Source organism: Salvelinus fontinalis, chromosome 4 (genome assembly GCF_029448725.1).
Source record: "Salvelinus fontinalis isolate EN_2023a chromosome 4, ASM2944872v1, whole genome shotgun sequence".
In the NCBI taxonomy this organism is placed as follows: domain Eukaryota; kingdom Metazoa; phylum Chordata; class Actinopteri; order Salmoniformes; family Salmonidae; genus Salvelinus; species Salvelinus fontinalis.
The window spans coordinates 59940104-59963270 of NC_074668.1; the positions used below are offsets into that span (position 1 = coordinate 59940104).

The window sequence follows — 23167 nt, forward strand, 5'->3', positions numbered from 1 at the left end:
TACAGAGATCCTTGATGAAAACCTGCTCAGGATCTCAGACTGGGGTGAAGGTTCACCTTCCAACAAGACAACGATCCTGAGCACACAGCCAAGACATTGCAGGAGTGGCTTCGGGACAAGTCTCTGAATGTCCTTGAGTGGCCCAACCAGAGCCTTGAACCGGATCGAACATCTCTGGAGAGACATGAAAATAGCTGTGCAGCGATGCTCTCCATCCAACCTGACAGAGCTTGAGAGGATCTACAGATAAGAATGGGAGAAACTCACCAAATACAGGTGTGCCAAGCTTGTAGTGTTATACCCAAGAAGACTCGAGGCTAATAATGAAATCAGTTCTGGTTCCAGAGGGGATCTCAATGCTGTTACACATAGCCATGATAACCAAGTTACCCTGACTTAAAAGAACAAGATGTGTTATTATCTCATTTTAACTTTACATTATGCCCTGTGTTATAGTAGATCACTGGTTAATACTGACTACACCCTTCCCTTATTTATTTCTACCCACATTTCTGTCCACAACTTTTGAATCCGGTATTAATTAAACAGATACAGTACATGTGCTGCCTTTCCAATTGATATGAACTTTACACACACATATTCATTTGAAAAAGCAAAATACAATGTAAATGTTTGTCTGTTGTTTTAACAATGTAATAATATATGCCATTTAGAAAACGCTTTTATCGAAAGCTAGATACAGTAATTTCTCCATAGATTTTACATACGGTTGGCGCCAGGAATCAAACCCACAACCCTGGCGGTGCAATGCCATGCGCTACAGGATCACACATTTATAATGTAATATGTGTTTATAACAGTCAATAAGTGATATGTTTATTAGCAGTGTAATAATTGTTTATAACAATGTATAGCACATCTACCAATGCACAGATTTGTTTCAAGAGCCTATTTTGTTTTCAGAATCCTCAGACCCATGACAGGGAGCAGCATGGGGGACAGTGACATCTAGTGGAATTGAAATTAAACTATTATACCAGATATTATAATGTCAATCATTAATTCCTTTTCAGTTTATTTACATTTAACATTATTGTTTAAAAAACTTTGATGCTCTTTGTGGTATATTGGCCATATACCACAAACCCCCGAGGTGCGTCATTGCTGTTATAAACTGGTTACCAACGTAATTATAAATGTTTTGTCATACCCGTGGTATATGGTCTGATATACCCTGGCTGTCGGCCAATCAGCATTCAGGGCTCGAACCACCCAGTTTATAAATACAAATAACCGCTAGAACTCAACAATAAGCCGGTACTCTGTAATGGTTCCTCGTGTATATAGCCAAGTTATCGTTACTCATTTTGATTTACTCGTGTTATTTTTTTCTATTATTTCAATTGTTCTCTGCATTGTTGGGAAGGGCCGTAAGTAAGAATGTCACTGTTAGTCTACACCTGTTGTTTAAAAATATATATTCGAAGCCTCAATACCTTGTTAAATAGCATGAAAATGCGAGGGTATGATCAGAGAAACAGAACGCATCTCGAAACAGACAAAAGAATATACAATTTGTGATATTGTGTATAAGTAAATGGGTGACTTTTTATATTTTTAAATTGCGCGATTTGCCAAGTTAATGTCACTAAATGTCGGTGATTTCGTGGAGCTCAGTATGGAACGACGTTTGGGTCTTTACTTGCCAAAAAAGTATACACGTCAAATAACACTATTTGACGTGTCAAATAAGCTTGTTGACCAATCAGGACCTTATTATGACCGCACGTCACATAATTTAACGCGTTCATAATTTTTTTAACGTAGTTAATACACATTGTTTACACTATCGCTCGTATTTCATATCTCGCAACGATTCATCGATACGTATGCTATGATGCTGGTGAAGTTGTCTCGCGCACCTGCCCTTCCCCAAGCTCTGGACAGTGCTGGTCGTAAAAAATTCTAGCAAGCTGATGGATTTGATGCAAACAATGTTCTTCCCCAGAAACACAGCAAAACTAAATATGTTTCAGTAGCTTTAGTTAGCTAGCTAACTATATAGCTAGGTGTAATCTAAAATAACCCTAATTTACAAGACAGTTCTTATTTGATTAATGGTGGTCGGACCCATCTATGTGAAGCTAGCCACAATAAGGATTAGACACAATAGTGGATTTTACGGTTAGCCTTCGAAATAAAAGTATGTAATTGACAGTGATTGAAATGAATACAAATAGGAGATTTATGCCATAATTGAATAGATCATGCTAAACGAGGTTGGAATGTTGTTATATAAAATCAACAAAAGACTTTGTTAATTTGACAATCTGTTGAAATCACACTGGATGTATTAGACTTTAGATTTGCATTGGGGCATACTTATTTCAATGTACAGCCATACCTATGAATTGTGGATCAATGACATGGGGCATCAGCTTACTCAGTGACACCAAGAGAACATTAGTGTTGTAGCTCTTATTGCGGGACTCTGAAACAACTGTGAATTGAGCCACATTTATTGTCAACCTATGTGTATTGGACACTATTCTCGAGGAAAAACAATACTGCGTGGATGTTTTGGAGTCCGATAACGCTGAGGAGGACATTGGGAAAAATATATTGGCTATTGAGTAGACTAATATCCCATTTCATTGATCCCCAATCCTTAGGTAAAGCTGTACAGTGCAATATGAATGTCAATACACATAATAGGCTGACTGGGCAGGTGATTTCATCCTGGTTACAGTCCCGCGATAAGAGCTACAAGACTAATATTTGCATAAACTCTTCACAGTTGTGTTCTGTGGGTGTCACCGAGTAGACTGATAACCCCATTTCATTGTTTCACATTCCAAACTTGTTTAACGTTATCTATTCTAAATATGTCATGATTCCACCAGTTGTAACATTCTGCATCACTTTCAAAGATGTACTTTTATTTTAAAGGCAAACCACAAATTCAACTATTGTGCCTAATCCTTATTGTGGCTACCTTCATAACCCGGTCCGGTCAATCCTCACTCGCCAGATGAAGCTAGCTGGCTGCTTATAACGTTCACTTTGGGCAACAGGGTTAAATTGCTGGCGAACAAATAAGTGGTCACTTAACTAATACTCACTCACAAGGATTCCTAAATCATTGTTAAGAATAATGAAAATGACTGCAGTTTTTACTGGTCATTCTTTTCAGGCTTGTATTGGTGCTGGCTAGGTACCAACGCGATATTGTAAACACGTCGTTCGTGGCCAGTGTGTGCTTGTTTGCAGACTTTTTTTTTGTACAGCTTTGACAGTGCTACTGATAGTAGTGGTTGCGCTTGGCTTGCACGTGCAAATTCATCACACACAAAATTCTATAATAGAATTGTGTTATTTGACGTTTCAAATGAAAAGCTTATTTATTTGACGTGTCAAATAATGGGGATTGGTCAAGACTCCAGTAAAAAGTGTGATGTACATACATGTTTTTTTATGGAAGTCTAAAAGGTTCAAATCAATGGAAGGGCCTTCCATAGTTTTTTCATAATTCACCCGCCCCTTCTCTTAATCTCTAGTTGCGAGCAAAGAACGAAGACTCGCTGGGGACGGCGTTTTCTAAGCGACGTTGTGTGAACAGTTAGAATTGGAGGAAAAACAAACAATCAAACTTTACTTGTGTGGCGGTGGTTCTGCACAGCTGTGCTTTGACTGGGTTAGAGATGGTAGGAGATAGTGATGGAGAAGAAAGTGACGCAAATATGGAGCATAGTGGTACAAATAAAGGAGGGAGTAAGAAATAGAAAAAGAAAGCGGGGACTAGGGGAGCGAGAGGTCTATGGAGACAGAAAAGGAACTTTGAGAAGAGCAACATAGTTTCTAACGCTGGGGGTAGAAAGTGTAGAGTATGGGGAAGATTAGATGCGAGTGGAGCATGGAGGTGAGGAGGAGCAAAAAGTGATTCTGAATTTAGGGAGGAAGGGGGAGAAGGGGTGATGAGTGCGATAAAGGTTGACGGCTGTGATAAAGGAGTTGATTTGGGAAGTTGTAAATGCTAAAGTGTTAAGAGATAGGAGTTGGTGTTCTGTAACGACATGACGCAGAGGGAGAAAGCTCTCGGAGTGAAGCAAATAGGGAAGTGTAAGGTGGTGTCGAGCAGATGGAGTGATCAAACAGGGAAGCAGTGGATTAAAGGGGTGATAACACCAGTGCCTGTGAGCATGAGCATTCAAGAGGTAAGAGACAATTTGAGAGGAGACATTCAAGGGGTGGAGTTAGGGCAGATAGCCCGTATATTCTGTTACACTTCAAACCGAATGTGCTGTTAATAATACAGGGATAGTGTTGAGGTTCGTTGGGTCAGATGTGTGTGTGTGTGTGGGGGGGGGGGGGGGGGGGGCACCTTCATAAGGCAAGGACTTCCTTACAGGATGCCAGGCGAAGGTATTGAACAGGAATATGTGGTGGTGGAGGTGTGGTTGAGAGTAGGGATGATAGTGGTAGTGAACTACTATAATCTGTGTCAGGTATTGGACCTAGAAGAGTTGGAGAGAGTGGAGAGCCAGGATAGAAGTAAGGTCACGCTCTGGGGGGACAGACGGACAACACGCTCTGGATGGATGGAAATGGCCAAGTGATGAAAAATCTAATCGAAGTTAAAGATCTGGTGTGCCTGAATGATGGCCGAGGGACTAGGATTGATGTAGTTACAGGGAAAGAGTCTGCATTGGGCCTCACTCTGGTATCTAGTGCGATGACAGGAATCTGTGAGTGGGAGGTATGGGAGGAGTCGACAGTAGGGAGTGATCATTACCCCATAGTGTGCACAGTAAGCCAGAGGGAGGAGGAGGTATCAGTGGATGGAGTAGTGTTTGAAAAGGGCGAAGTGGGATCAGTTTCAGGAGTTAAGTGAGCGGGTGAATTTGTGAGGGGAAGTGGATAGTATGAATAACTGGGTGAAAGCAGCTTTAGTGGGGGCAGCTACTGAGGTGATACCTAAGAGTTCAGGGAGGAGGAGGAAAGCAGTCCCACGGTGGACGGAGGAGTGTGGGGCAATGGTGAGGAGTAGGAACAGGGCATTTAGAGCACTGAAAAGGACACAACTTCGGTAGCTATCCCTGTGAATCCACCATGGCTACTCCCACCTCCAGTAGTAGATCTAGCAGTATTGGAGAGACTAGGGAAATATGGGGAGGGTGTTGATCCATTTGATTTGTTTAAGAGACGTCTGGATACTGTGTATCAGACTTTTGTGGCCATATACACAGATGGTTCAAAGGATCCAAGGACAGGACGTACTGGGTCAGCATTTGTAGTGCAGGAATGTGGGGTGAGAGTTAGGAAACGTATTACAGATCATCTGGCTGTATATACGGCAGAGATGATGGCCGTACTGTTGGCCTTGCAGTGGGTGGAGGAAGTTAAGCCAGAAAGGGTAGTTATTTGCTCAGATTCATGTACAGTGCTAAGGAGTCTCCAGTCCTTTATATCATGTAGCAGACGACCTGCTTTATGAGGTGCTACAAACCCATGGCAGGAGTAAACAAATGGGTATACAGATCATATTTACATGGGTCCCAGCTCGTGGGAGTGGAGGGGAACGAGGTAGACGATGTACTGGCTAAACAAGCACTAAGTAGTGAGGATGTTGATGTGGTAGTTTCAATGACCAAGGCACAGGCAAAAAGAATGATATGGACAGTGATGGTGGCGAAATGGCAGGAGCAGTGGAATAGAGATACTAATGGCAGGCATTTATTTCAAGTACAGAGGAAAGTTGGGGAGGGGAGAACGGCAGGAAGGGACAGAAGAGAGGAGGCTATATTTACAAGATTAAGGGTGGGACACAGCCAGTTTAATAAGACCTTGCATGTGATAGGAAAGCATCCAACAGGAAAATGTGAGTATTGCCAGGAAACAGAGACAGTGGAGCATGTATTGATACAGTGTGGACATTATTGGAGGGAAAGAGAAAGGATGAGATATAGTATGAGGGAGAAGGGGATACAGGAAATTAATTTAAATAGTATATTGAGTAGGCACATCATTAGATATAGTCTAAAATATTTTGTTATCTTTTTTAAGAGCAACGGGGCTGGCAGGTAGGATTTCGTTTCTCCCTGTCTCTGGCCCACACTCCAGTACAGTAGGTGGCGGTAACGCACCATAACGTTGGATACCAACCGCCGATAAACCCCACCGAAGAAGTTAATCTCTAGCTTGTTTGTGCCTACAACTCTATTCTGAATGGTTGTTTTATAGCTACAGTTTCTAACCGACCAGCCGTTGAAGATGAACGCCACTGCATTGCTATTATTGACACTGTTCGTTGTATTAGGCAAAGTTGTTGGAGACAGAAGACTGACATTTGTAACTGTGGTGAGTATGCAAGTTATCTAGCGTATATAGTTGAAATGCAAGTTGACTTGTCTAGATTAAGTTCGCCAGCAAGAGGAAATAACGTTAGCTAGCAAAACATGTTTTGCTGTTGGTTAGCCTTGGCTCTGTTAAACAATATCGAGTCTGGACAGTTAGTGCTTTGTATCTAGCTAACGTTAAGCTAATAAGGATTCACCGTTGCCTGTTTTAGGTCTGTACAATCTAACGTTAATTGTGTGACCCCAATGACTATTTCACGTAACGTTAACCAACTGACTAATAAGGTCACAAATAAGATTCACTTTTTTTATTGGATGAACCACGATACTGGATTGTTACTAGGTTGAGTTTGCTTTAGTAAGTGTGGCGATGTTAATGCAAGACAAAATACACATTTATTGAGTTTAGCCTAATTGTGGTGTGGGTTTCGCTGAACTTCTTTATGCTGCTTGTGCTGGAAATGGAACAGCTAGTCCAACCAGTTTGTCGCTTGCCTATAATATAATGTTTGGGTGACTTTTAATAGATGTTCAATGTTGAACTATGTCTGTATCCTATTACATGTTGTACCTAGCTTTACCGTCATGGTGACCGATCACCTGTCAAAGCCTACCCTACTGATCGCTACCAGGAGAGCTCTTGGCCTCAGGGCTTTGGACAGCTCTCGCAGGTAAAGGCCAAAAATGTATTTTGACTGAATAACACTAGACAAAAATTCCAGAACCTGTTTTGCTAACATTCCACTACTTGTACTCAGTGTCATGCTAATGCAATGTTTAGCTTTTCATCTTTTATATTTAACTAGGCAAGTCCATTAACCTTGATTTATTTATTTAACTAGGCAAGTCAGTTAAGAACAAATTCTTATTTTCAATGATGGCCTAGGAACAGTGGGTTAACTGCCTTGTTCAGGGGCAGAAGGACAGATTTGTACCTTGTCAGCTCGGGGATTCGATCCAGCAACCTTTCGGTTACTGGCCCAACGCTCTAACCACTAGGCTACCTGCCAACTTGATAAGGAGTGGAATGATACCTCAAACTAACTTTTACATAAGCTAGAATGAGTGTTGAGGAAGGATCCTGATGCACTGACGGGTGTGGTTATTGTTGTACTAATAGCACACCGTTTCTATGATCCCTACAGGAAGGAATGAGGCAGCACTTTGAGCTGGGACAGGCGCTGCAGAAACGCTATCAGGGTTTTCTTAATGATACCTATGACCGACGTGAGGTAATATATGGTTTAGTTCCTTGTTGAAACTATGATGGTACTATCTCTGTCACACAATCATTTCAATGAGAAAAGTGAAGATAACGATTTGCAAATTGTATTGTCTGTATCGCCCATGTTAAACAAACTGTGCTCTCTGTCCAAATAATGGACTCTCTTCCATTAATGCACTAGGTCTTGAAGTAAGTAAAACCAGCTCTAGGCTGTAGCCACAACTGCAAAAATAAGTATCTTGTTTCAGTGATAACCACTACCCCTCCTATTGTTCATTATCTAGATTTCTGTGAGAAGCACAGACTATGACCGGACTTTGATGAGTGCAGAGGCCAACTTGGCTGGCTTGTACCCTCCCAATGGATCACAGGTCTTCAACCCAACACTGGAGTGGCAGCCTATTCCTGTTCACACTGTACCCCAGGCTGAGGAGAGGGTGAGCAGGGTGCTGAGGTCTTGGGTGACATCCAAAGATGGACAGCTGCCACAAAATACATTCTGAATATGATTCTGTTTTCAAGAATAAGTTATTGACTACCTCCATACTAATGTTTCCATCTAAAATGTATTTGTATTTCAGCTTTTGTCGTTTCCCATTCCGGGTTGCCCTCGTTATAAAATCCTCATGAATGAGACGGAACGCTCAGAAAAGTACCTCAACGTGACATTTCTATACAAAGTAAGTGTCACTGAAATTAAGGTGAAGACTGGCTAATGAGGCTAGAGACTTATTCCTATGAAAAGTGATTACCTTTTCGTTAACTGTCTATGGTTTGTGAGGCACAAACCGTTAGTACATTTGTATTTTCGTTCGCCACACGCAATATCAAAGGCAGCTCTGGGTCGATTTTGATGAAACGTCTCTGAATTATGCATCTTGCCAGAGATCTGCATTTACAAAATTAAACTGATTGGCCAGATGGTGGCGCTATAACAAGTGATTGAAAAATGCAAACTTTAAAAGGTCACGTCCCTAACCCCGTTTGACCTAAAGTCATGAAATTCTGGACATGGGTGCCTCTCCTCACAAGGATCAAATTTGCCTCAGGGACCTAAGATGCATTTTCTGCCACTAAGACATTTTTGAAAAACGCTACTCTTCTGGCACCGATTGATGATCAGCACGAAACATGATATGTGGCCTCTATGGACAAAGGTCTCTCAACGCAATACTTTCCAGACTAGTACCTAAAACAACATGGCCGCTATTGCCCAGTAAACATTCATATGGGTGTGGTCTGGCACATAAATTCATATAAATCAGTCAAGGATATTCGTGTTTTAACAAAATTTAGAACACATGTTTCAAACACTGTCAAGACTCAACATATACAATAACATTCATATTGACCACAAGGTGGCGCTACAATGGGCACGTTTACATCTCTTGATCTGTTTGACTCCGAGTGTTAATTTCGGTACACGTGCTCAGGGATACAAGTCTAGCTAACCCACGTGATATTTCAGATACCACTTGCCCGATTTTGACGAGACTTGGGTGAATAATGCGTCTTGCCATAGAGATCCGTCATTTACAAAATTACACAGATTGGCCTAGGTGGCGCTGCATAATTTGTGGGGGACGGCATGTTTGCTGTTGCCTTGTTTTTACCTTGTTTTGAATTTCTTCTCCATCACTTGCCAACCACACATGTTGACACAGCTCATCAATCTTAACTTTGAATGGCCCTTGTCTAGATTATCATTGTTTGATCCTTTGCTCTTACAGGACTTAATAACAATGATACAGGAGAGAACTGGTCTGAAGAACACCAACATTGAGACTGTTTGGAGTGTCTATGACACCCTTTTCTGTGAGGTAAGCAGCTTATATTAGCTATAATAGCTATAATTCCTTAGTTTTATCACTTTGCTTACTATCCATGCAGAATATATTTTGAGAAATGTTACAGAATTTCCACCGTACAGTTTGCCATAAATCGTGCAGATTAAGTGAATGTTAAACTTTTAAGGTAGTATGTGAAATGTTACCACAGGCAAAAATTTTGCTAGCGAGGAACCACAGTGGTTTATGAAAGTGAAAACAGATCTGTGAGCTGGTGCTGTGGCTACTCAGCCTTAGGACTTCCCGCACCTCTCAACAGTCTTATGTCAGTTTACTCTGGTCAGCTGAAATCAACCTGCCATGTAAAGACATTTGGAAATGGTTGGGGAGACAAATGCAGCAATGTGGTCATAGATTGTTTCCGGACAGATCAAAACAATTATTTGTATATCAAGAAATGTGTTCAATAAGAAATGTAGCTTCTAATTTCATTTTATTGGCGCTAACCTTGTTTTATTCAATGTTCTACACTGTAATGGTAGCAATATCATGCTATTTTACTTTAGAGACAACAGCATGTAGATTGAATTGTATTATCTTACAAACATTGTTGTGTAATTTCACCTTGATGAAATGTCATGATTATATTGGGCTTTTAGTTTTCATTCTCCATCCATGTAATTTCAGGCAAGGCACAACATGACCGCTCCTGACTGGGTGACCCCTAACATCATGGATGATCTGAGGAAGCTCAAGGACTTTGGCTTTGAAATCATGTTTGAGGTCTACAAGCATCAGGAGAAAAGCCGGCTCCAAGGAGGTAATGCCAACAGTCAGAATGGGAAGGGCAGAAACTTGTTTTAGCTTAGCTATCTACATTCCCTTTGTATGTGCTATTTAGTGATGGCCAAGGCTGCGGAGCTGTAGGTAACTGTCCTGTCCCACCTCTCTGGTTTCCTTTTCCCCACACCTGGGCCCAGTTTTTCAAAAGTTCTATCTGGATTTCACCTGTCGGATAGGTTTAAATGCATAGAAATGGAATGAATAGAACAGACATGTGGTGGAAATTCTATCTATAACTAATAATGAGGAGAGGCAAAGTCAATCAAAATATCACTTTTTTATTAAAAACTTATTATAATAAGGAGGCTGGTTGCACCACCCACACAGGTGAAATGGAGTGAGAGCCTCCTGTACAAAGAGTACCCGGCCTTACATAGTCAAGTTATCCCATTCAAGCATCTGCAAAAACACGTGACCCTATGTACAGTGCCTTGCAAAGTATTCATCCCCCTTGGCATTTTTCTTATTTTCTTGCATTACAACCTGTAATTTAAATAGATTTTTATTTGGATTTCATGTAATGGGCATACACAAAATAGTCCAAATTGGTGAAGTGAAATGAAAAATATAACTTGTTATAAAAATTCTAAAATATAAAAAAACGGAAAAGTGGTGCATGCATATATATTCACCCCCTTTGCTATGAAGCCCCTAAATAAGATCTGGTGCAACCAATTACCTTCAGAAGTCATAATTAGTTAGGTTGCACACAGGTGGACTTTATTTAAGTGTCACATGATCTCAGTGTGTATATATACACCTGTTCTGAAAGGCCCTAGAGTCTGCAACACCACTAAGCAAGGGGCACCACCAAGCAAGCGGCACCATGAAGACCAAGGAGCTCTCCAAACAGGTCAGGGACAAAGTTGTGGAGAAGTACAGATCAGGGTTGGGTTATAAAAAAATATCAGAAACTTTGAACATCCCACGGAGCACCATTTAAATCCATTATTAAGAAATGGAAAGAATATGGCACCACAACAAACCTGCCAAGAGAGAGCCGCCCACCAAAACTCAGACCAGGCAAGGAGGGCATTAATCAGAAAGGCAACAAAGAGACCAAATATAACCCTGAAGGAGCTGCAAAGCTCCACAGTGGAGATTGGAGCCGTACACGCCGCAGAGCTGGGCTATACGGAAGAGTGTCCAGAAAAAAGCCATTGCTTAAAGGAAAAGTAAGCTAACATGTTTGGTGTTCGCCAGAAGGCATGTGGCAGACTCCCCAAACATGTGGAAGAAGGTACTCTGGTCAAATGAGACTAAAATGTAGCTTTTTGGCCATCAAGGAAAACGCTATGTCTTGCGCAAACCCAACACCTCATCACCCTGAGAAAACCATCCAGAACCCATCCAACTTGAAGGAGCTGGAGCAGTTTTGCCTTGAAGAATGGGCAAAAATCCCAGTGGCTAGATGTGCCAAGCTTATAGAGACATACCCTAAGAGACACGCAGCTGTAATTGCTGCAAATGGTGGCTCTACAAAGTATTGACTTTGGGGGGGTGAATAGTTATGCACGCTCAAGTTTGTTTCACAATTTTTTTTAAATGTCCATCTTCAAAGTGGTAGTGTTGTGTGTTGTGTAAATCAATTGATACAAACCCTGCCCCAAAAAGCTATTTTCATTGCAGGTTGTAAGGCAACAAAATAGGAAAAATGCCAAGGGGGATGAATATTTTCGCAAGCCACTGTGAGGGGAGACAACTGGGTGAAAAGGTTGCCTCAGTCTGTTGCAACTGAGTGAGGACAATAGAGACCAGAATGACAGAGGAAGTATGTCTGGAGTTACTTCCTAACAGTAGCTCAACGGTTCCCCCAAATTGGGAAAGCATGTGCCTTTCACTATCGGTCCAGATGTATGGTCGTACTGGTCACGCACACAAAACATTAATATTTCGCCCTGAAACAGGCTCCAAACAGAATAGCTTTATCATTGGTGTGCAGGATATAACCTTTACTGTAGCCAGTTAACTTAAGAGGAACCAGTCCGTTTCTGTCAATTCTTGGCTGAGTGCCCAGACGTCATGGGGTCAATCTAGGCACACAGAACAGTTAGAACAGTCCTCTATTAATACGCACACTCTTTTCTATCTTATGAGTTTAAAGAAATGAACTCAAGCACAATGCCTAGGCTTAGACAGTTATTTTAGTACAAAAGCATTGGTAAGGTTTAACAGAAAATGCCCTCACACAAATCCTTGGCCACACGAGAGAGGAATGTGTACAAATGGTCAATCATCCTAAAATCACAAAATAAATGAGGTTGTGTTTGTTGTCTTACAGTAACTGCAATACAATGGTATTAAATTGTTATGTAGAATACTATCATTCTGTGCTCTTGCAGACATTGATTCAGCTTTGATCTTACTTTAGTAAACAAGCACCATTTGCCAGAGTAGCCTGTTCTCTACGGGTAGAGCACAGACTGTGCGTAAAGTAGAGGGTCCTGCACATGCGCAGAAGCTTCGGGACCTTTATCTGTCGGGAAGAGGGGTCCATAAAAGTTGGATCGGCAGCCACTCCGTTTAGTTATTGCAATTATTCGTATGGCCATCAAATATTTGGAAGAGTGACTAGAGATTTGAATATGCACTCATACATCTTTGAGTTGAGCATACTAAGCCAAACGGTTAAACTACTTTGCACATCATCGAGATAAGAGTAACCCCACACCCACCATTTGATGTCAGCTAATGTTTTATGTAATGCCAATAGCACTGAAGGAATGAGATAAGAGATGGTAAATCTTCTCAAATTGTCTAGATAACTGCTCACTTTATATGCTTTTACTACTCCATCAAATAGGTGTCCTATTGGGTAGCATTGTAAATAACATCTCAGAGTCTGCACTTCCCGACTCTAATCGCCGTCTGAAGATGATGATGCTCTCTGCGGTAAGCTTTTAAATCTTATGCATGATCTCCTTTTTTATGTGGATGCTTTAGCCTGTTTGCTGGAAATTGTTCATCTAATGCAGGGACGGGTAACTGGTGGCCCATGCGGCCGCTGTTTTGTAGGCCCGCGGATCAATTTAAATTTTGATGTAGGAGAACTCAATTGGGGTCTCATCTTACTGTTTAGAGTTAGAATAATAAAATACAAATCGTGGACTTTTGAAATTTGGTTGTGCATCAGCGGTCACTCAATTAGCCCATGTTAGCAAATTCTTTTTGTGTTAATTTAGTCTAGTGGCCAGTCATCTAAACTTGTAGTAAGCATGGCCGAATTATCGACCGGGGTGGGGCCATTGCTCTGCCCCATGGCAAAATGTGTAGAATTGCAGGGGGGGGGGGCAGTTTAAATGTGGGTACTCATACCGACGAGCCACTGTGGCCCCTCATGATTTTTTGTTGTTGTGTGTGTGTGTGGCCCCCACCCCCATCAAAGTTGCCTATCCCTAATCGAATGCATGAGTCTTTTGTGTTACTTTTCAGCATGACACCACCATTGTGGCTTTGCAGTCGAGTTTGAGTGTCTTCAATGGAAAGCAGCCGCCCTATGCCTCCTGCCACATATTTGAACTCTATCAGGAAGACAACGGGTAGGTTGTACTGTGATGGAATAAGACCCAAATAGCTATTCCAAGCTGTGTGTAGTTATACTGTATTATCTCAGATAAGCTAAATTCAGTCAAAATAAATATATATCCGATTTTGAGATCTGCTGTCAGTCTGATATATAGAAAGTTTAACTCCTCTTTAGATCATTTACAGTGGCCATGTTTTACCGCAATGACACCAGAAGAGCGCCTTACCAACTGGCTGTACCTAGCTGTGACCTCTTCTGCCCCCTGGAGGACTTTGTGCGCCTCACCAAACCATCCATCCCAGAGGATTGGGACAAGGAGTGCATGGTGGAGTCTCCTACAAAGGATACAGGTATGATGGTAGTATCAAGGGCCGTTTGATAAAGAGCCTTGAAGCCATAGAATGTGTTGAAGGGTCATTCCACTTTAAAGGGATACTTCAGGATTTTGGCAGAAGCCGTTTATCTACTTCCCCAGTGTAAGATGAACTTGTGGATACTATTTTTATGCCTCTGTGTGCAGTTTGAAGAAAGTTGCTAACTAGCGTTACCCATAGACTTCCAGTCATTGCACTAACGCTAGTTAGCATTGGCTTGCGAAACTACCTCCTACTTCCTTCATACTAGACACACAAAATAGTATCCACGAGTTCATCTGACTCTGGGGAAATAGATAAAGGGACAAAATCTCGAAGTATCCCTTTAATTAAAAAGATGTAAGAAAGAAGATTGTTCCGAAATGGTTTCTGTAGTTAGAAATGGAGAAGATAAGCATTCAGTCAACATTATTTTGTTGAAATGTCATTCGATCTCTGAGAAATTTACTTTTTTCCCTTTATTCAGATTATAACCGCTCACTTTCGATTATTTGAAAACGAAATAATCTCCAAAATGTCGTTTTTATTTTTTAACAAGCCATAGAAAGTTGCAATCCCCCTGAAAAGAGAACAAATAATACAACAAATATTGTCGTTAAACTCAAATATACTAATTGATTTTTGAAAAACTTTATTTTTTTATAAAATGTAGTTTTTTTGGGGGGGGGAGTATCTTTGTAAAATTATTATCATAAATAGGACTGGTGGAGTTAGGTCACACATGCAGCTAACACAGATATATGGAAATGTCTGCTCTTCCCAAAATTACAACCTATTAATTGCAGCATTACTGCAAAAATGGAAGAGGCAAGTGGAAGGGGGGAAAAGTAAGGAATTTATCTGTCGGCCCTGCATTAAAGACCAAAATTGGTTAAAGAAAATGGTGATACATTTAAATATACCAGTTTCATTTAAGGACCAAAATATGGACAGCTATGTCATATAAATTGCTAGATAGTTGGGGAGAGATTTTTGATGTAAAGTGGCTTGCGAATGTATTCACCCCCCTTGGCATTTTTCCTATTTTGTTGCCTTACAACCTAGAATTAAAATAGATTTTGTGGGGGGTTTGTTTCAATTGATTTACACAACATGCCTACCACTTTGAAGATGCTAAATATGTTTTATTGTGAAACGAACAAGAATTAAGACAAAAGAACAGAACTTGAGAGCCACCTTTTGCAGCAATTACAGCTGCAAGTCTTTTGGGGTATGTCTCTATAAGCTTGGCACATCCAGCCACTGGGATTTTTGCCCATTCTTCAAGGCAAAACTGCTCCAGCTCCTTCAAGTTGGATGGGTTCTGCTGGTGTACAGCAATCTTTGTCATACCACAGATTCTCAATTGGATTGAGGTCTGGGATTTGACTAGGCCATTCCAAGACATTTAAATGTTTCCCCTTAAACCACTCGTGTTGCTTTAGCAGTATGCTTAGGGTCATTGTCCTGCTGGAAGGTGAATCTCTGTCTGTCTCAAATCTCTGGAAGACTGAAACAGGTTTCCCTCAAGAATTTCCCTGTATTTAGTGCCATCCATCATTCCTTCAATTCTGACCAGTTTCCCAGTCCCTGCCAATGGAAAAACATCCCCACAGCATGATGCTACGACCACCATGCTTCACTGTGGGGATGATGTTCTCGGGGTGATGAGAGGTGTTTGGATGGCACCAGACAGGGTTTTCCTTAATGGTCAAAAATATCAATTTTAGTCTCATCTGACCAGAGTACCTTCTTCCACATGTTTGGGGAGTCTACCACATGCCTTTTGGTGAACACCAAATGTGTTTGCTACATTTTGTCTTTGAACAATGGCTTTTTTCTGGCCACTCTTCATTAAAGCCCAGCTCTGCGGAGTGTGCGGCTTAAAGTGATCCTATGCACAGGTACTCCATTCTCCGCTGTGGAGCTTTGCAGCTCCTTCAGGGTTATCTTTGGTCTCTTTGTTTCCTCAATGATTATAGCCCTCCTTGCCTGGTCCGTGAGTTTTGGTGGGCGGCCCTTTCTTGGTAGGTTTGTTGTGGTGCCATAAACTTTCCATTTTTTAATAATGGATTTAATGGTGCTCCGTGGGATGTTCAAAGTTTTGGAGAAAAAAAATTATAACCCAACCCTGATCTGTACTTCTCCACAACTTTGTCCCTGACCTGTTTGGAGAGCTCCTTGGTCTTCATGGTGCCACTTGATTGGTGGTACCCCTTGCTTAGTGGTGTTGCAGACTCTGGGGCCTTTCAGAACAGGTGTGTATATATGTATATATATTGCACACAGGTAATTAATTGTGACTTCTGAAGGAAAAACACCAAGGGTGATGAATACTTTTGCAAGGCACTGTACCGATTCCATGGTTTATGAATTGACATGCAAAACGACACCGGATTCATTTTTTATTTTTTATTTTACAAACATTTTGTAACCAGTAGAATGTTATATACTACCGCTCCAAAAGTTTGGGGTCACTTGTTTTCCATGGAAACACACAGGGAATTAGTTGCAAAATAAATAGGAAATTGTGTTTTTTAATAGAAATAGTAATTGTGTCCTTCAAACTTTGGCTTCGTCAAAGAATCCTCCATTTGCAGCAGTTATATCCTTGCAGATCTTTGGCATTCTAGTTGTCAATTTGTTGAGGTAGTTTGAAGAGATTTCGCCCCATGCTTCCTGAAGCACCTCCCACAAGTTGACCATACTGTCAAGCTGCTCCCACAACAGCTCAATAGGGTTGAGATCTGGTGACTGCTGGCCACTCCATTATAGCCAGAATACCAGCTGACTGCTTCTTCCCTAAATAGTTGTTGTATAGTTTGGAGCCATACTTTGGGCCATTGTCCTGTTGTAGGAGGAAATTGGCTCCAATTAAGTGCCGTCCACAGTATATGGCGTTGCAAAATGGAGTGATAGCCTTCCTTCTTCAAGATCCCTTTTACCCTGTACAAAATCCTCCACTTTACCACCACCAAAGCACCCCAGGACCATCACATTGCCTCCACCATGCTTGACAGATGGCGTCAAGCATTCCTCCAGCATCTTAATTTTTTTCTGCGTCTCACGAATATTCTTCTTTGTGATCCGAACACCTCAAACTTAGATTTGTCTGTCAATAACACTTTTTTCCAAGCTTCCACTGTCTGTTCTTCTGCCCATCTTAAAATTGTATTTTTTGGGGCCAGTCTGAGAGATGGCTTTTTCTTTGAAACTCTGCCTAGGTCAGTCGCCTCGTCACTGTTGACGTTGAGACTGGTGTTTTGCGGGTACTATTAAATGAAGCTGCCAGTTGAGGACTTGTGAGACGACTGTTTCTCAAACTAGACACTCAAAAGTACTTGTGCTCTTGCTCAGTTGTGCACTGGGGCCTCCCACTCCTCTTTCTATTCTGGTTGGAGCCAGTTTGCGCTGTTCTGTGAAGGGAGTAGTACACAGCGTTGTACGAGATCTTCAGTTTCTTGGCAGTTTCTCGCATGGAATAGCCTTCATTTCTCAGAACAAGAATAGACTGACGAGTGTCAGAAGAAAGGTCTTTGTTTCTGGCCATTTTGAGCCTGTAATCGAACCCACAAATGCTGATGTTCCAGATACTCAACTAGTCTAAAGAAGGCCAGTTATATTATTCTTTAAATCAGGACAACAGTTTTCAGGTGTGGTAACATAATTGCAAAAAGGTTTTCAAATGATCAATTTGAAATTATAAACTTGGATTAGCTAACACAACGTGCCATTGAAACACAGGAGTGATGGTTGCTGATAATTTGCCTCTACGCCTATGTAGATATCCCATAAAAATCAGCTGTTTCCAGCTACACTAGTAATTTACAACATTAACAATGTCTACATTGTATTTCTGATCAATTTGATATTTTAATGGAACAAAACAAAAAAAAATCTTTCAAAAACAAGGACAATTCTAAGTGACTCAACTTTTGAACAAATGTATGTATATTATTATTTTCTTTTTTTACCCTTAAAAAATAATATGGGGGATTGGAAATGATGCAGACAATTACATTGATGGAAGCTACAATCTATCTGCAATGTTAAAGCTGAGCTACCAGCTAGAAAATATTTTTTAAGAGGACAATATATTTATTAAATATGAATTCTATACATTTTTTAAATGGTTAATTTTGGGTGCAATTAGCAGAATTTTTTTTTTTTCAGAGAAATTATATTTTAACAAAATAAAGTTGCAAGAATGGTTATGTTTCTAGCTGCAGGAACTATTTCAGAAAACTGAGATGGTGGGTGTCATAGCTTGCTGAAATTACATGGAATGACTAATATTGTGTGTTTGTCATATCTACTGTCTTCTCTAGTCTCAGAGGTGGTCATCGGACTAGCAGTTTGTGGCTGTTTGCTCTTCCTCCTTATCGTCCTCCTGCTCGCTGTGCTTTGTCGGCAACGTGATCCCTCCAACGGCTACAGTCAGATTCACAATGAGATTGAGTCTTGACAAATGTACAAACTCCACCATAGGCAGGATTCATGGGATAGTGAAGATGTTTGAATGCTTCAGTTCTGCCCTCTGGTGGGGATGCAGGAAAAGGGAACACTAGACTGCTTTTAGTGCAACTTTTATTTTTTTACATTTTTCCTTCAAAGTGGACTGTGGCCTTTTACCAAAAATGCACAGAAACTTACTCAAGAGGACAAAGATTATCTAGTCCTCTAGTTAACTGTCATGGTAAGTATTCCTAAGCTTGTAAATGACGTCGGCTACTGGATTCGGACAAATGCCTTTTTAAAGTTTTCAAATACTACTTGTACTCATTTTACTCACGGGTCCAAGTCACCTGACCAGCGTTCTTACAAAATGTGGACCACTGGATGCTTCATGCTTGTTTGATTCTGCCCTTGGAGAATGATCATTGTGACACTGAACCTGAGGACTGCTTGTGCTTCATTCTCTCCAAGGAACAGATTTTGTACAACACTGTACTGAGCATTCTTCTAGCAAGTAATTTTATAAAAAATGCTATTTATTTCCCCTGGTGGGGACTGTCATGGTACTTGGAGAAGCCTTCACATCACGGTACTCTTGGTAAAGGCTTTGCTCTATATGTCAGAGGAACCTACTAACAAGCCTGTCATGCTTTGTGCCTTGGGCTGTTAGATTCCATTTAAGGCACAGCAATTCATTTATTTGCTGAAAGTGCTCCATGTATCTGTCACTGCCCTCGTTCTGCTCTTTTAAAACTGCCTCTGAGGTTGTTTAGTTTAAGCACAAGTGATTACTTTTTAATCTGCATCAATTTTTTCACCCCCCCCCAAAAGTAATAAAATAAATACATTGTAATTATTGCAGTAATATACCTTTCTAAGTTCGAGTGCAGAGTTCACAACCTGAGGAGGCTCTCCATCATACAAGTCAGTGTATTTCAAGCAGCTGCCAGCTGTAATTAGTGCTGAGCGATTAGTGCTTTTTGAGGTCGTTTTGGTTCTTTTTTTTAAACCTTAAATGCATTGTGGGTTGAATGCTGTAACACAAAATAAACAATTAATAAAAGTCCAATGTTGGTAGTGACTGCTTATCACTTATAGCCATTTATTTACATGACTTTACTATCAAATATTTCAGGTCTGTATATTACATTAGATTTATTTGACTATTTAATTCTGTCATCTCAGCTCTATACAAAATAAAACAAAAGTCCAGTGTTGGTAGTGACTGTAGATTACTGCTTATCACTTATTAACCATCATTCCTTCTAATGATACTATAATAAAATATTTCAATTCTGTTTATTGATTTGACTATTTAATTTCTATAGAGCTGCTGCCTATGCTGTCTGACAATCACTTTTAGTAGTTAAGTAAATAAGGTATACTTTTATGACTGAATACCAACTATCAATCACTTACATCTATTTTCAGGTAGAGATACCTTGAAGCAACTGCTCGCAATCCCTCTCGAGCGCCCATTCTTCCGTCTTCTCTCTCCATGTCTTCCCCACACAAACCTAATGCAGCAGGTGTAAAAGAAACACAGACCATAGAAGTTGGCTTTATCTCCAGAGAAACAGCGCAATGTGCATGTTGAGCTCAGGGGGGAAAAGCACAATTGAACTGAGATCAATTAGTTAAAAATAACCGACATGTCGGTAAATCGCTTAGCGCTGGCTGTAGTCTAATATGCATGTGTTCATCCCATTGTGTTTTCATGGGTAATTACTAATTATAATGGTGCCTATTGTTGAACCAGATGTCTGGTTAAAGTTGTCCAACTGATTTTTGCATACATCATGGGTCCAATCATCATGTCTCAATTTTAACACATCGCTGCAGTCGAGCTGTACATCATTTATTTGGATTGACGGACTGGAGTAATTCTGATCTGTAATATTTTGTGCTAACAGTCATAAATAGTTGGTTTCACCGTAGTGCTTGAATTATTGCAACAATCCTTTGAGATTGTTTGCCTTTACGTTTGCAATGCTGTTTAACATTAATGCTTTTATGTCCTGATATGCTGGAAATTAGTTTATGCGCTGGGAATTCGCAAGGCTTTATTTTAGTCACTGTTGATGTTTGGATTGCTTAAACTGCATTTTGAGTATTTTTATCAATAGTCTTGTCTTATTGCACTTTTTAAAATAAGTTGTTCATTCTTAAAATGATTTGGGCTAGTACTTGTTCCGAGAGGTAGCGGAATATACAGGTGACTGACAAAATAAAGTGTCGTAATAGGGCGTTGGGTCACCACGAGGCGACAGAATCGGCTCAATGCGTCTTGGCATAGATTCTACACGGGGGGAATTTACCCAAGTGGAGACCGAGTAAATGGAACGTACAGTAATTCCCTGTTAATGCACATTTCACTCTGCGTGTTCTGACCTTGACTTTAAGCATGAAAATAGCATGCGATTCACCCGCTATTCGTTTTGGGTGGAGATCAAAGAAATGAACGTGTGGGGGAGGTGTATTCTTACATTGACTTAATTCCCCTCATTCCACCACCTTCACACGCGATGAATAAAGTCGAGCAACCTGTCGGTTCCAACTGGATCATCATGGTTTCCCCCGATGGAATTAACACCATTCTACATGCACTGTCATTTAGAAATTGATAAGAGCTGCGTAAATTAGTAAACTGTTTGGTAAAGGGGTTTGTAAATATAAATGACAATTGTTTTACATTTGTATCCAGGTAAAATAGATGTGACTATCAACAAACTGTAACACCTTTTCCACAGTGGAGTTTGTGAAATGCTGGTCTTAAAACCTTTCAGGGATGAAATTTGGAGACCCAAGTTGTAGGCTTCTGTAGCCATGCGCAAATAACCATATAGGGACAAACCTACAAGAGTTGATGATTATTAGGGTAAATTTGTAGGACTACTGTTCAACACCTATTGTACACTTCTCACCTTCCAATATTTCATGGGTGGATCAATTGAATATGGCAACTTTCAGGATGAATCCAACCACTATTTTTGATCCGCCAATACATGTTGTGCATAAAAGCTCTCCAACCTGTTTTTAAAAAGTATTCGTAAGTACTTTCCTAACCCTAAATAATTTAAAGTATCCATTTTTTAAAGCTTCCAATGGGTGCTGAAAAGGGTGTGTGTATGTATGTATATATATATATGTGTATGTATATATATGTGTATATATATATATACTGTTCAAAAAAACAAAGGGAACACTTAAACAACACAATGTAACTCCAAGTCAATCACACTTCTGTGAAATCAAACTGTCCACTTAGGAAGCAACACTGATTGACAATAAATGTCACATGCTGTTGTGCAAATGGAATAGACAAAAGTTGGAAATGATAGTCAATTAGCAAGACACCCTCAATAAAGGAGTGATTCTGCAGGTGGTGACCACAGACCACTTCTCAGTTCCTATGCTTCCTGGCTGATGTTTTGGTCACTTTTGAATGCTGGCGGTGCTCTCACTCTAGTGGTAGCATGAGACGGAGTCTACAACCCACACAAGTGGCTCAGGTAGTGCAGCTCATCCAGGATGGCACATCAATGCGAGCTGTGGCAAGAAGGTTTGCTGTGTCTGTCAGCGTAGTGTCCAGAGCATGGAGGCGCTACCAGGAGACAGGCCAGTACATCAGGAGACGTGGAGGAGGCCGTAGGAGGGCAACAACCCAGCAGCAGGACCGCTACCTCCGCCTTTGTGCAAGGAGGTGCACTGCCAAAGCCCTGCAAAATGACCTCCAGCAGGCCACAAATGTGCATGTGTCAGCATATCTCACAAGGGGTCTGAGGATCTCATCTCGGTACCTAATGGCAGTTCTTCGAAGAAGTAGGAGGTGAAGATCTCCCGAACACGGATTGCCGCTGTTGCTGTTTTGTTGGACGCCATCCTTGAAATATCCTGCAGAGCAGCAGACTTCCCCTCTGGCACACGGCGGCAGATCCCCTCCTGGTCCTCGTGTCTATCCCAGGGTTCCCACACCTTCTTAAATCATCAAATTCAAGGACTTTCCAGGCCCAATTCCTTCAAATTCAAGGACCCAACATGGCCTAGTTTGAGACACAAATCAAGGTTAATTACTGTTAAAACACTGAGAATGTTTATAATGAGAACTAGCAGGCTTTGCAGAAGCTCAAAGGCAACAATAAGAAGAGAGGCTTGAATGTGTGAACACTTCTCAATTGTGCTGTGTTACAGTGATGGCAGACTACGTGGTCTCTTTCCATCTCAAACACAGCAAAACAATATATTGTGTAAGTTGAGCGAAATATACTTATTTACGAGTGGAAGAGCTAAGTAACTCGTTTATTTCTTTAGCACCAGCTTAACACAAAACATGTCGCAGAGCATAATTTTTTTTTTTTCATGAACATGACCAAATGAATAGATAAACAAAAACACATGACCATAAATAAAATGTTTTGCGACAATAAAAGATAAATGAATTGGATAAAAATAAATAAAACATTTCCCCAACCATTGTTCTGGGGTTGTTGGCCTTTTTGGTATATTTGCTTTTCTATTTTTTTCTTTTTAAATCACTTACTCTGAGTAGTGTTTTGCCCTTTCTCAAACTTACAGTGCCCAACCCTTGCTTTTTGCTGCTATGCCCCTTTTGCTTTTCAGGTCATTCACTTTTTTGTTGAGTAGTGTTTCTATTTCAGCTA

General features: G+C 40.7%; 1 protein-coding gene across 2 annotated transcripts; it reads left to right on the forward strand.

Annotated features, from left to right (window-relative positions):
* The first annotated feature begins 4378 nt into the window (after positions 1 to 4378).
* LOC129854101 (lysosomal acid phosphatase-like) lies at positions 4379 to 19575 on the forward strand. 2 transcript variants are annotated; one of them, XM_055920794.1, is made up of 11 exons: positions 4379 to 6318; positions 6893 to 6988; positions 7463 to 7549; positions 7827 to 7979; positions 8124 to 8222; positions 9273 to 9362; positions 10017 to 10149; positions 12976 to 13064; positions 13605 to 13711; positions 13873 to 14048; positions 18380 to 19575. In XM_055920794.1, the coding sequence occupies exons 1-11, from the start codon at positions 6232 to 6234 to the stop codon at positions 18514 to 18516; spliced, it is 1254 nt and encodes a 417-aa protein (XP_055776769.1). In that variant the 5' UTR covers positions 4379 to 6231; the 3' UTR covers positions 18517 to 19575. The 2 variants fall into 2 exon arrangements, with proteins under 2 accessions (XP_055776769.1, XP_055776770.1); XM_055920795.1 differs by lacking the exon at positions 4379 to 6318 and having other exon boundaries at positions 6898 to 6987; positions 7444 to 7549.
* Positions 19576 to 23167: the final 3592 nt, after the last annotated feature.

Bases quoted from the DNA above. Each gene is read 5' to 3' on its own strand.
- LOC129854101 (XM_055920794.1), top strand. From the start codon at position 6,232: ATGAACGCCACTGCATTGCTATTATTGACACTGTTCGTTGTATTAGGC. The intron at 6,989-7,462 runs GTAAAGGCCAAA...TGATCCCTACAG, and splicing joins GCTTTGGACAGCTCTCGCAG to GAAGGAATGAGGCAGCACTT. The intron at 13,065-13,604 runs GTAAGCTTTTAA...GTTACTTTTCAG, and splicing joins AGATGATGATGCTCTCTGCG to CATGACACCACCATTGTGGC.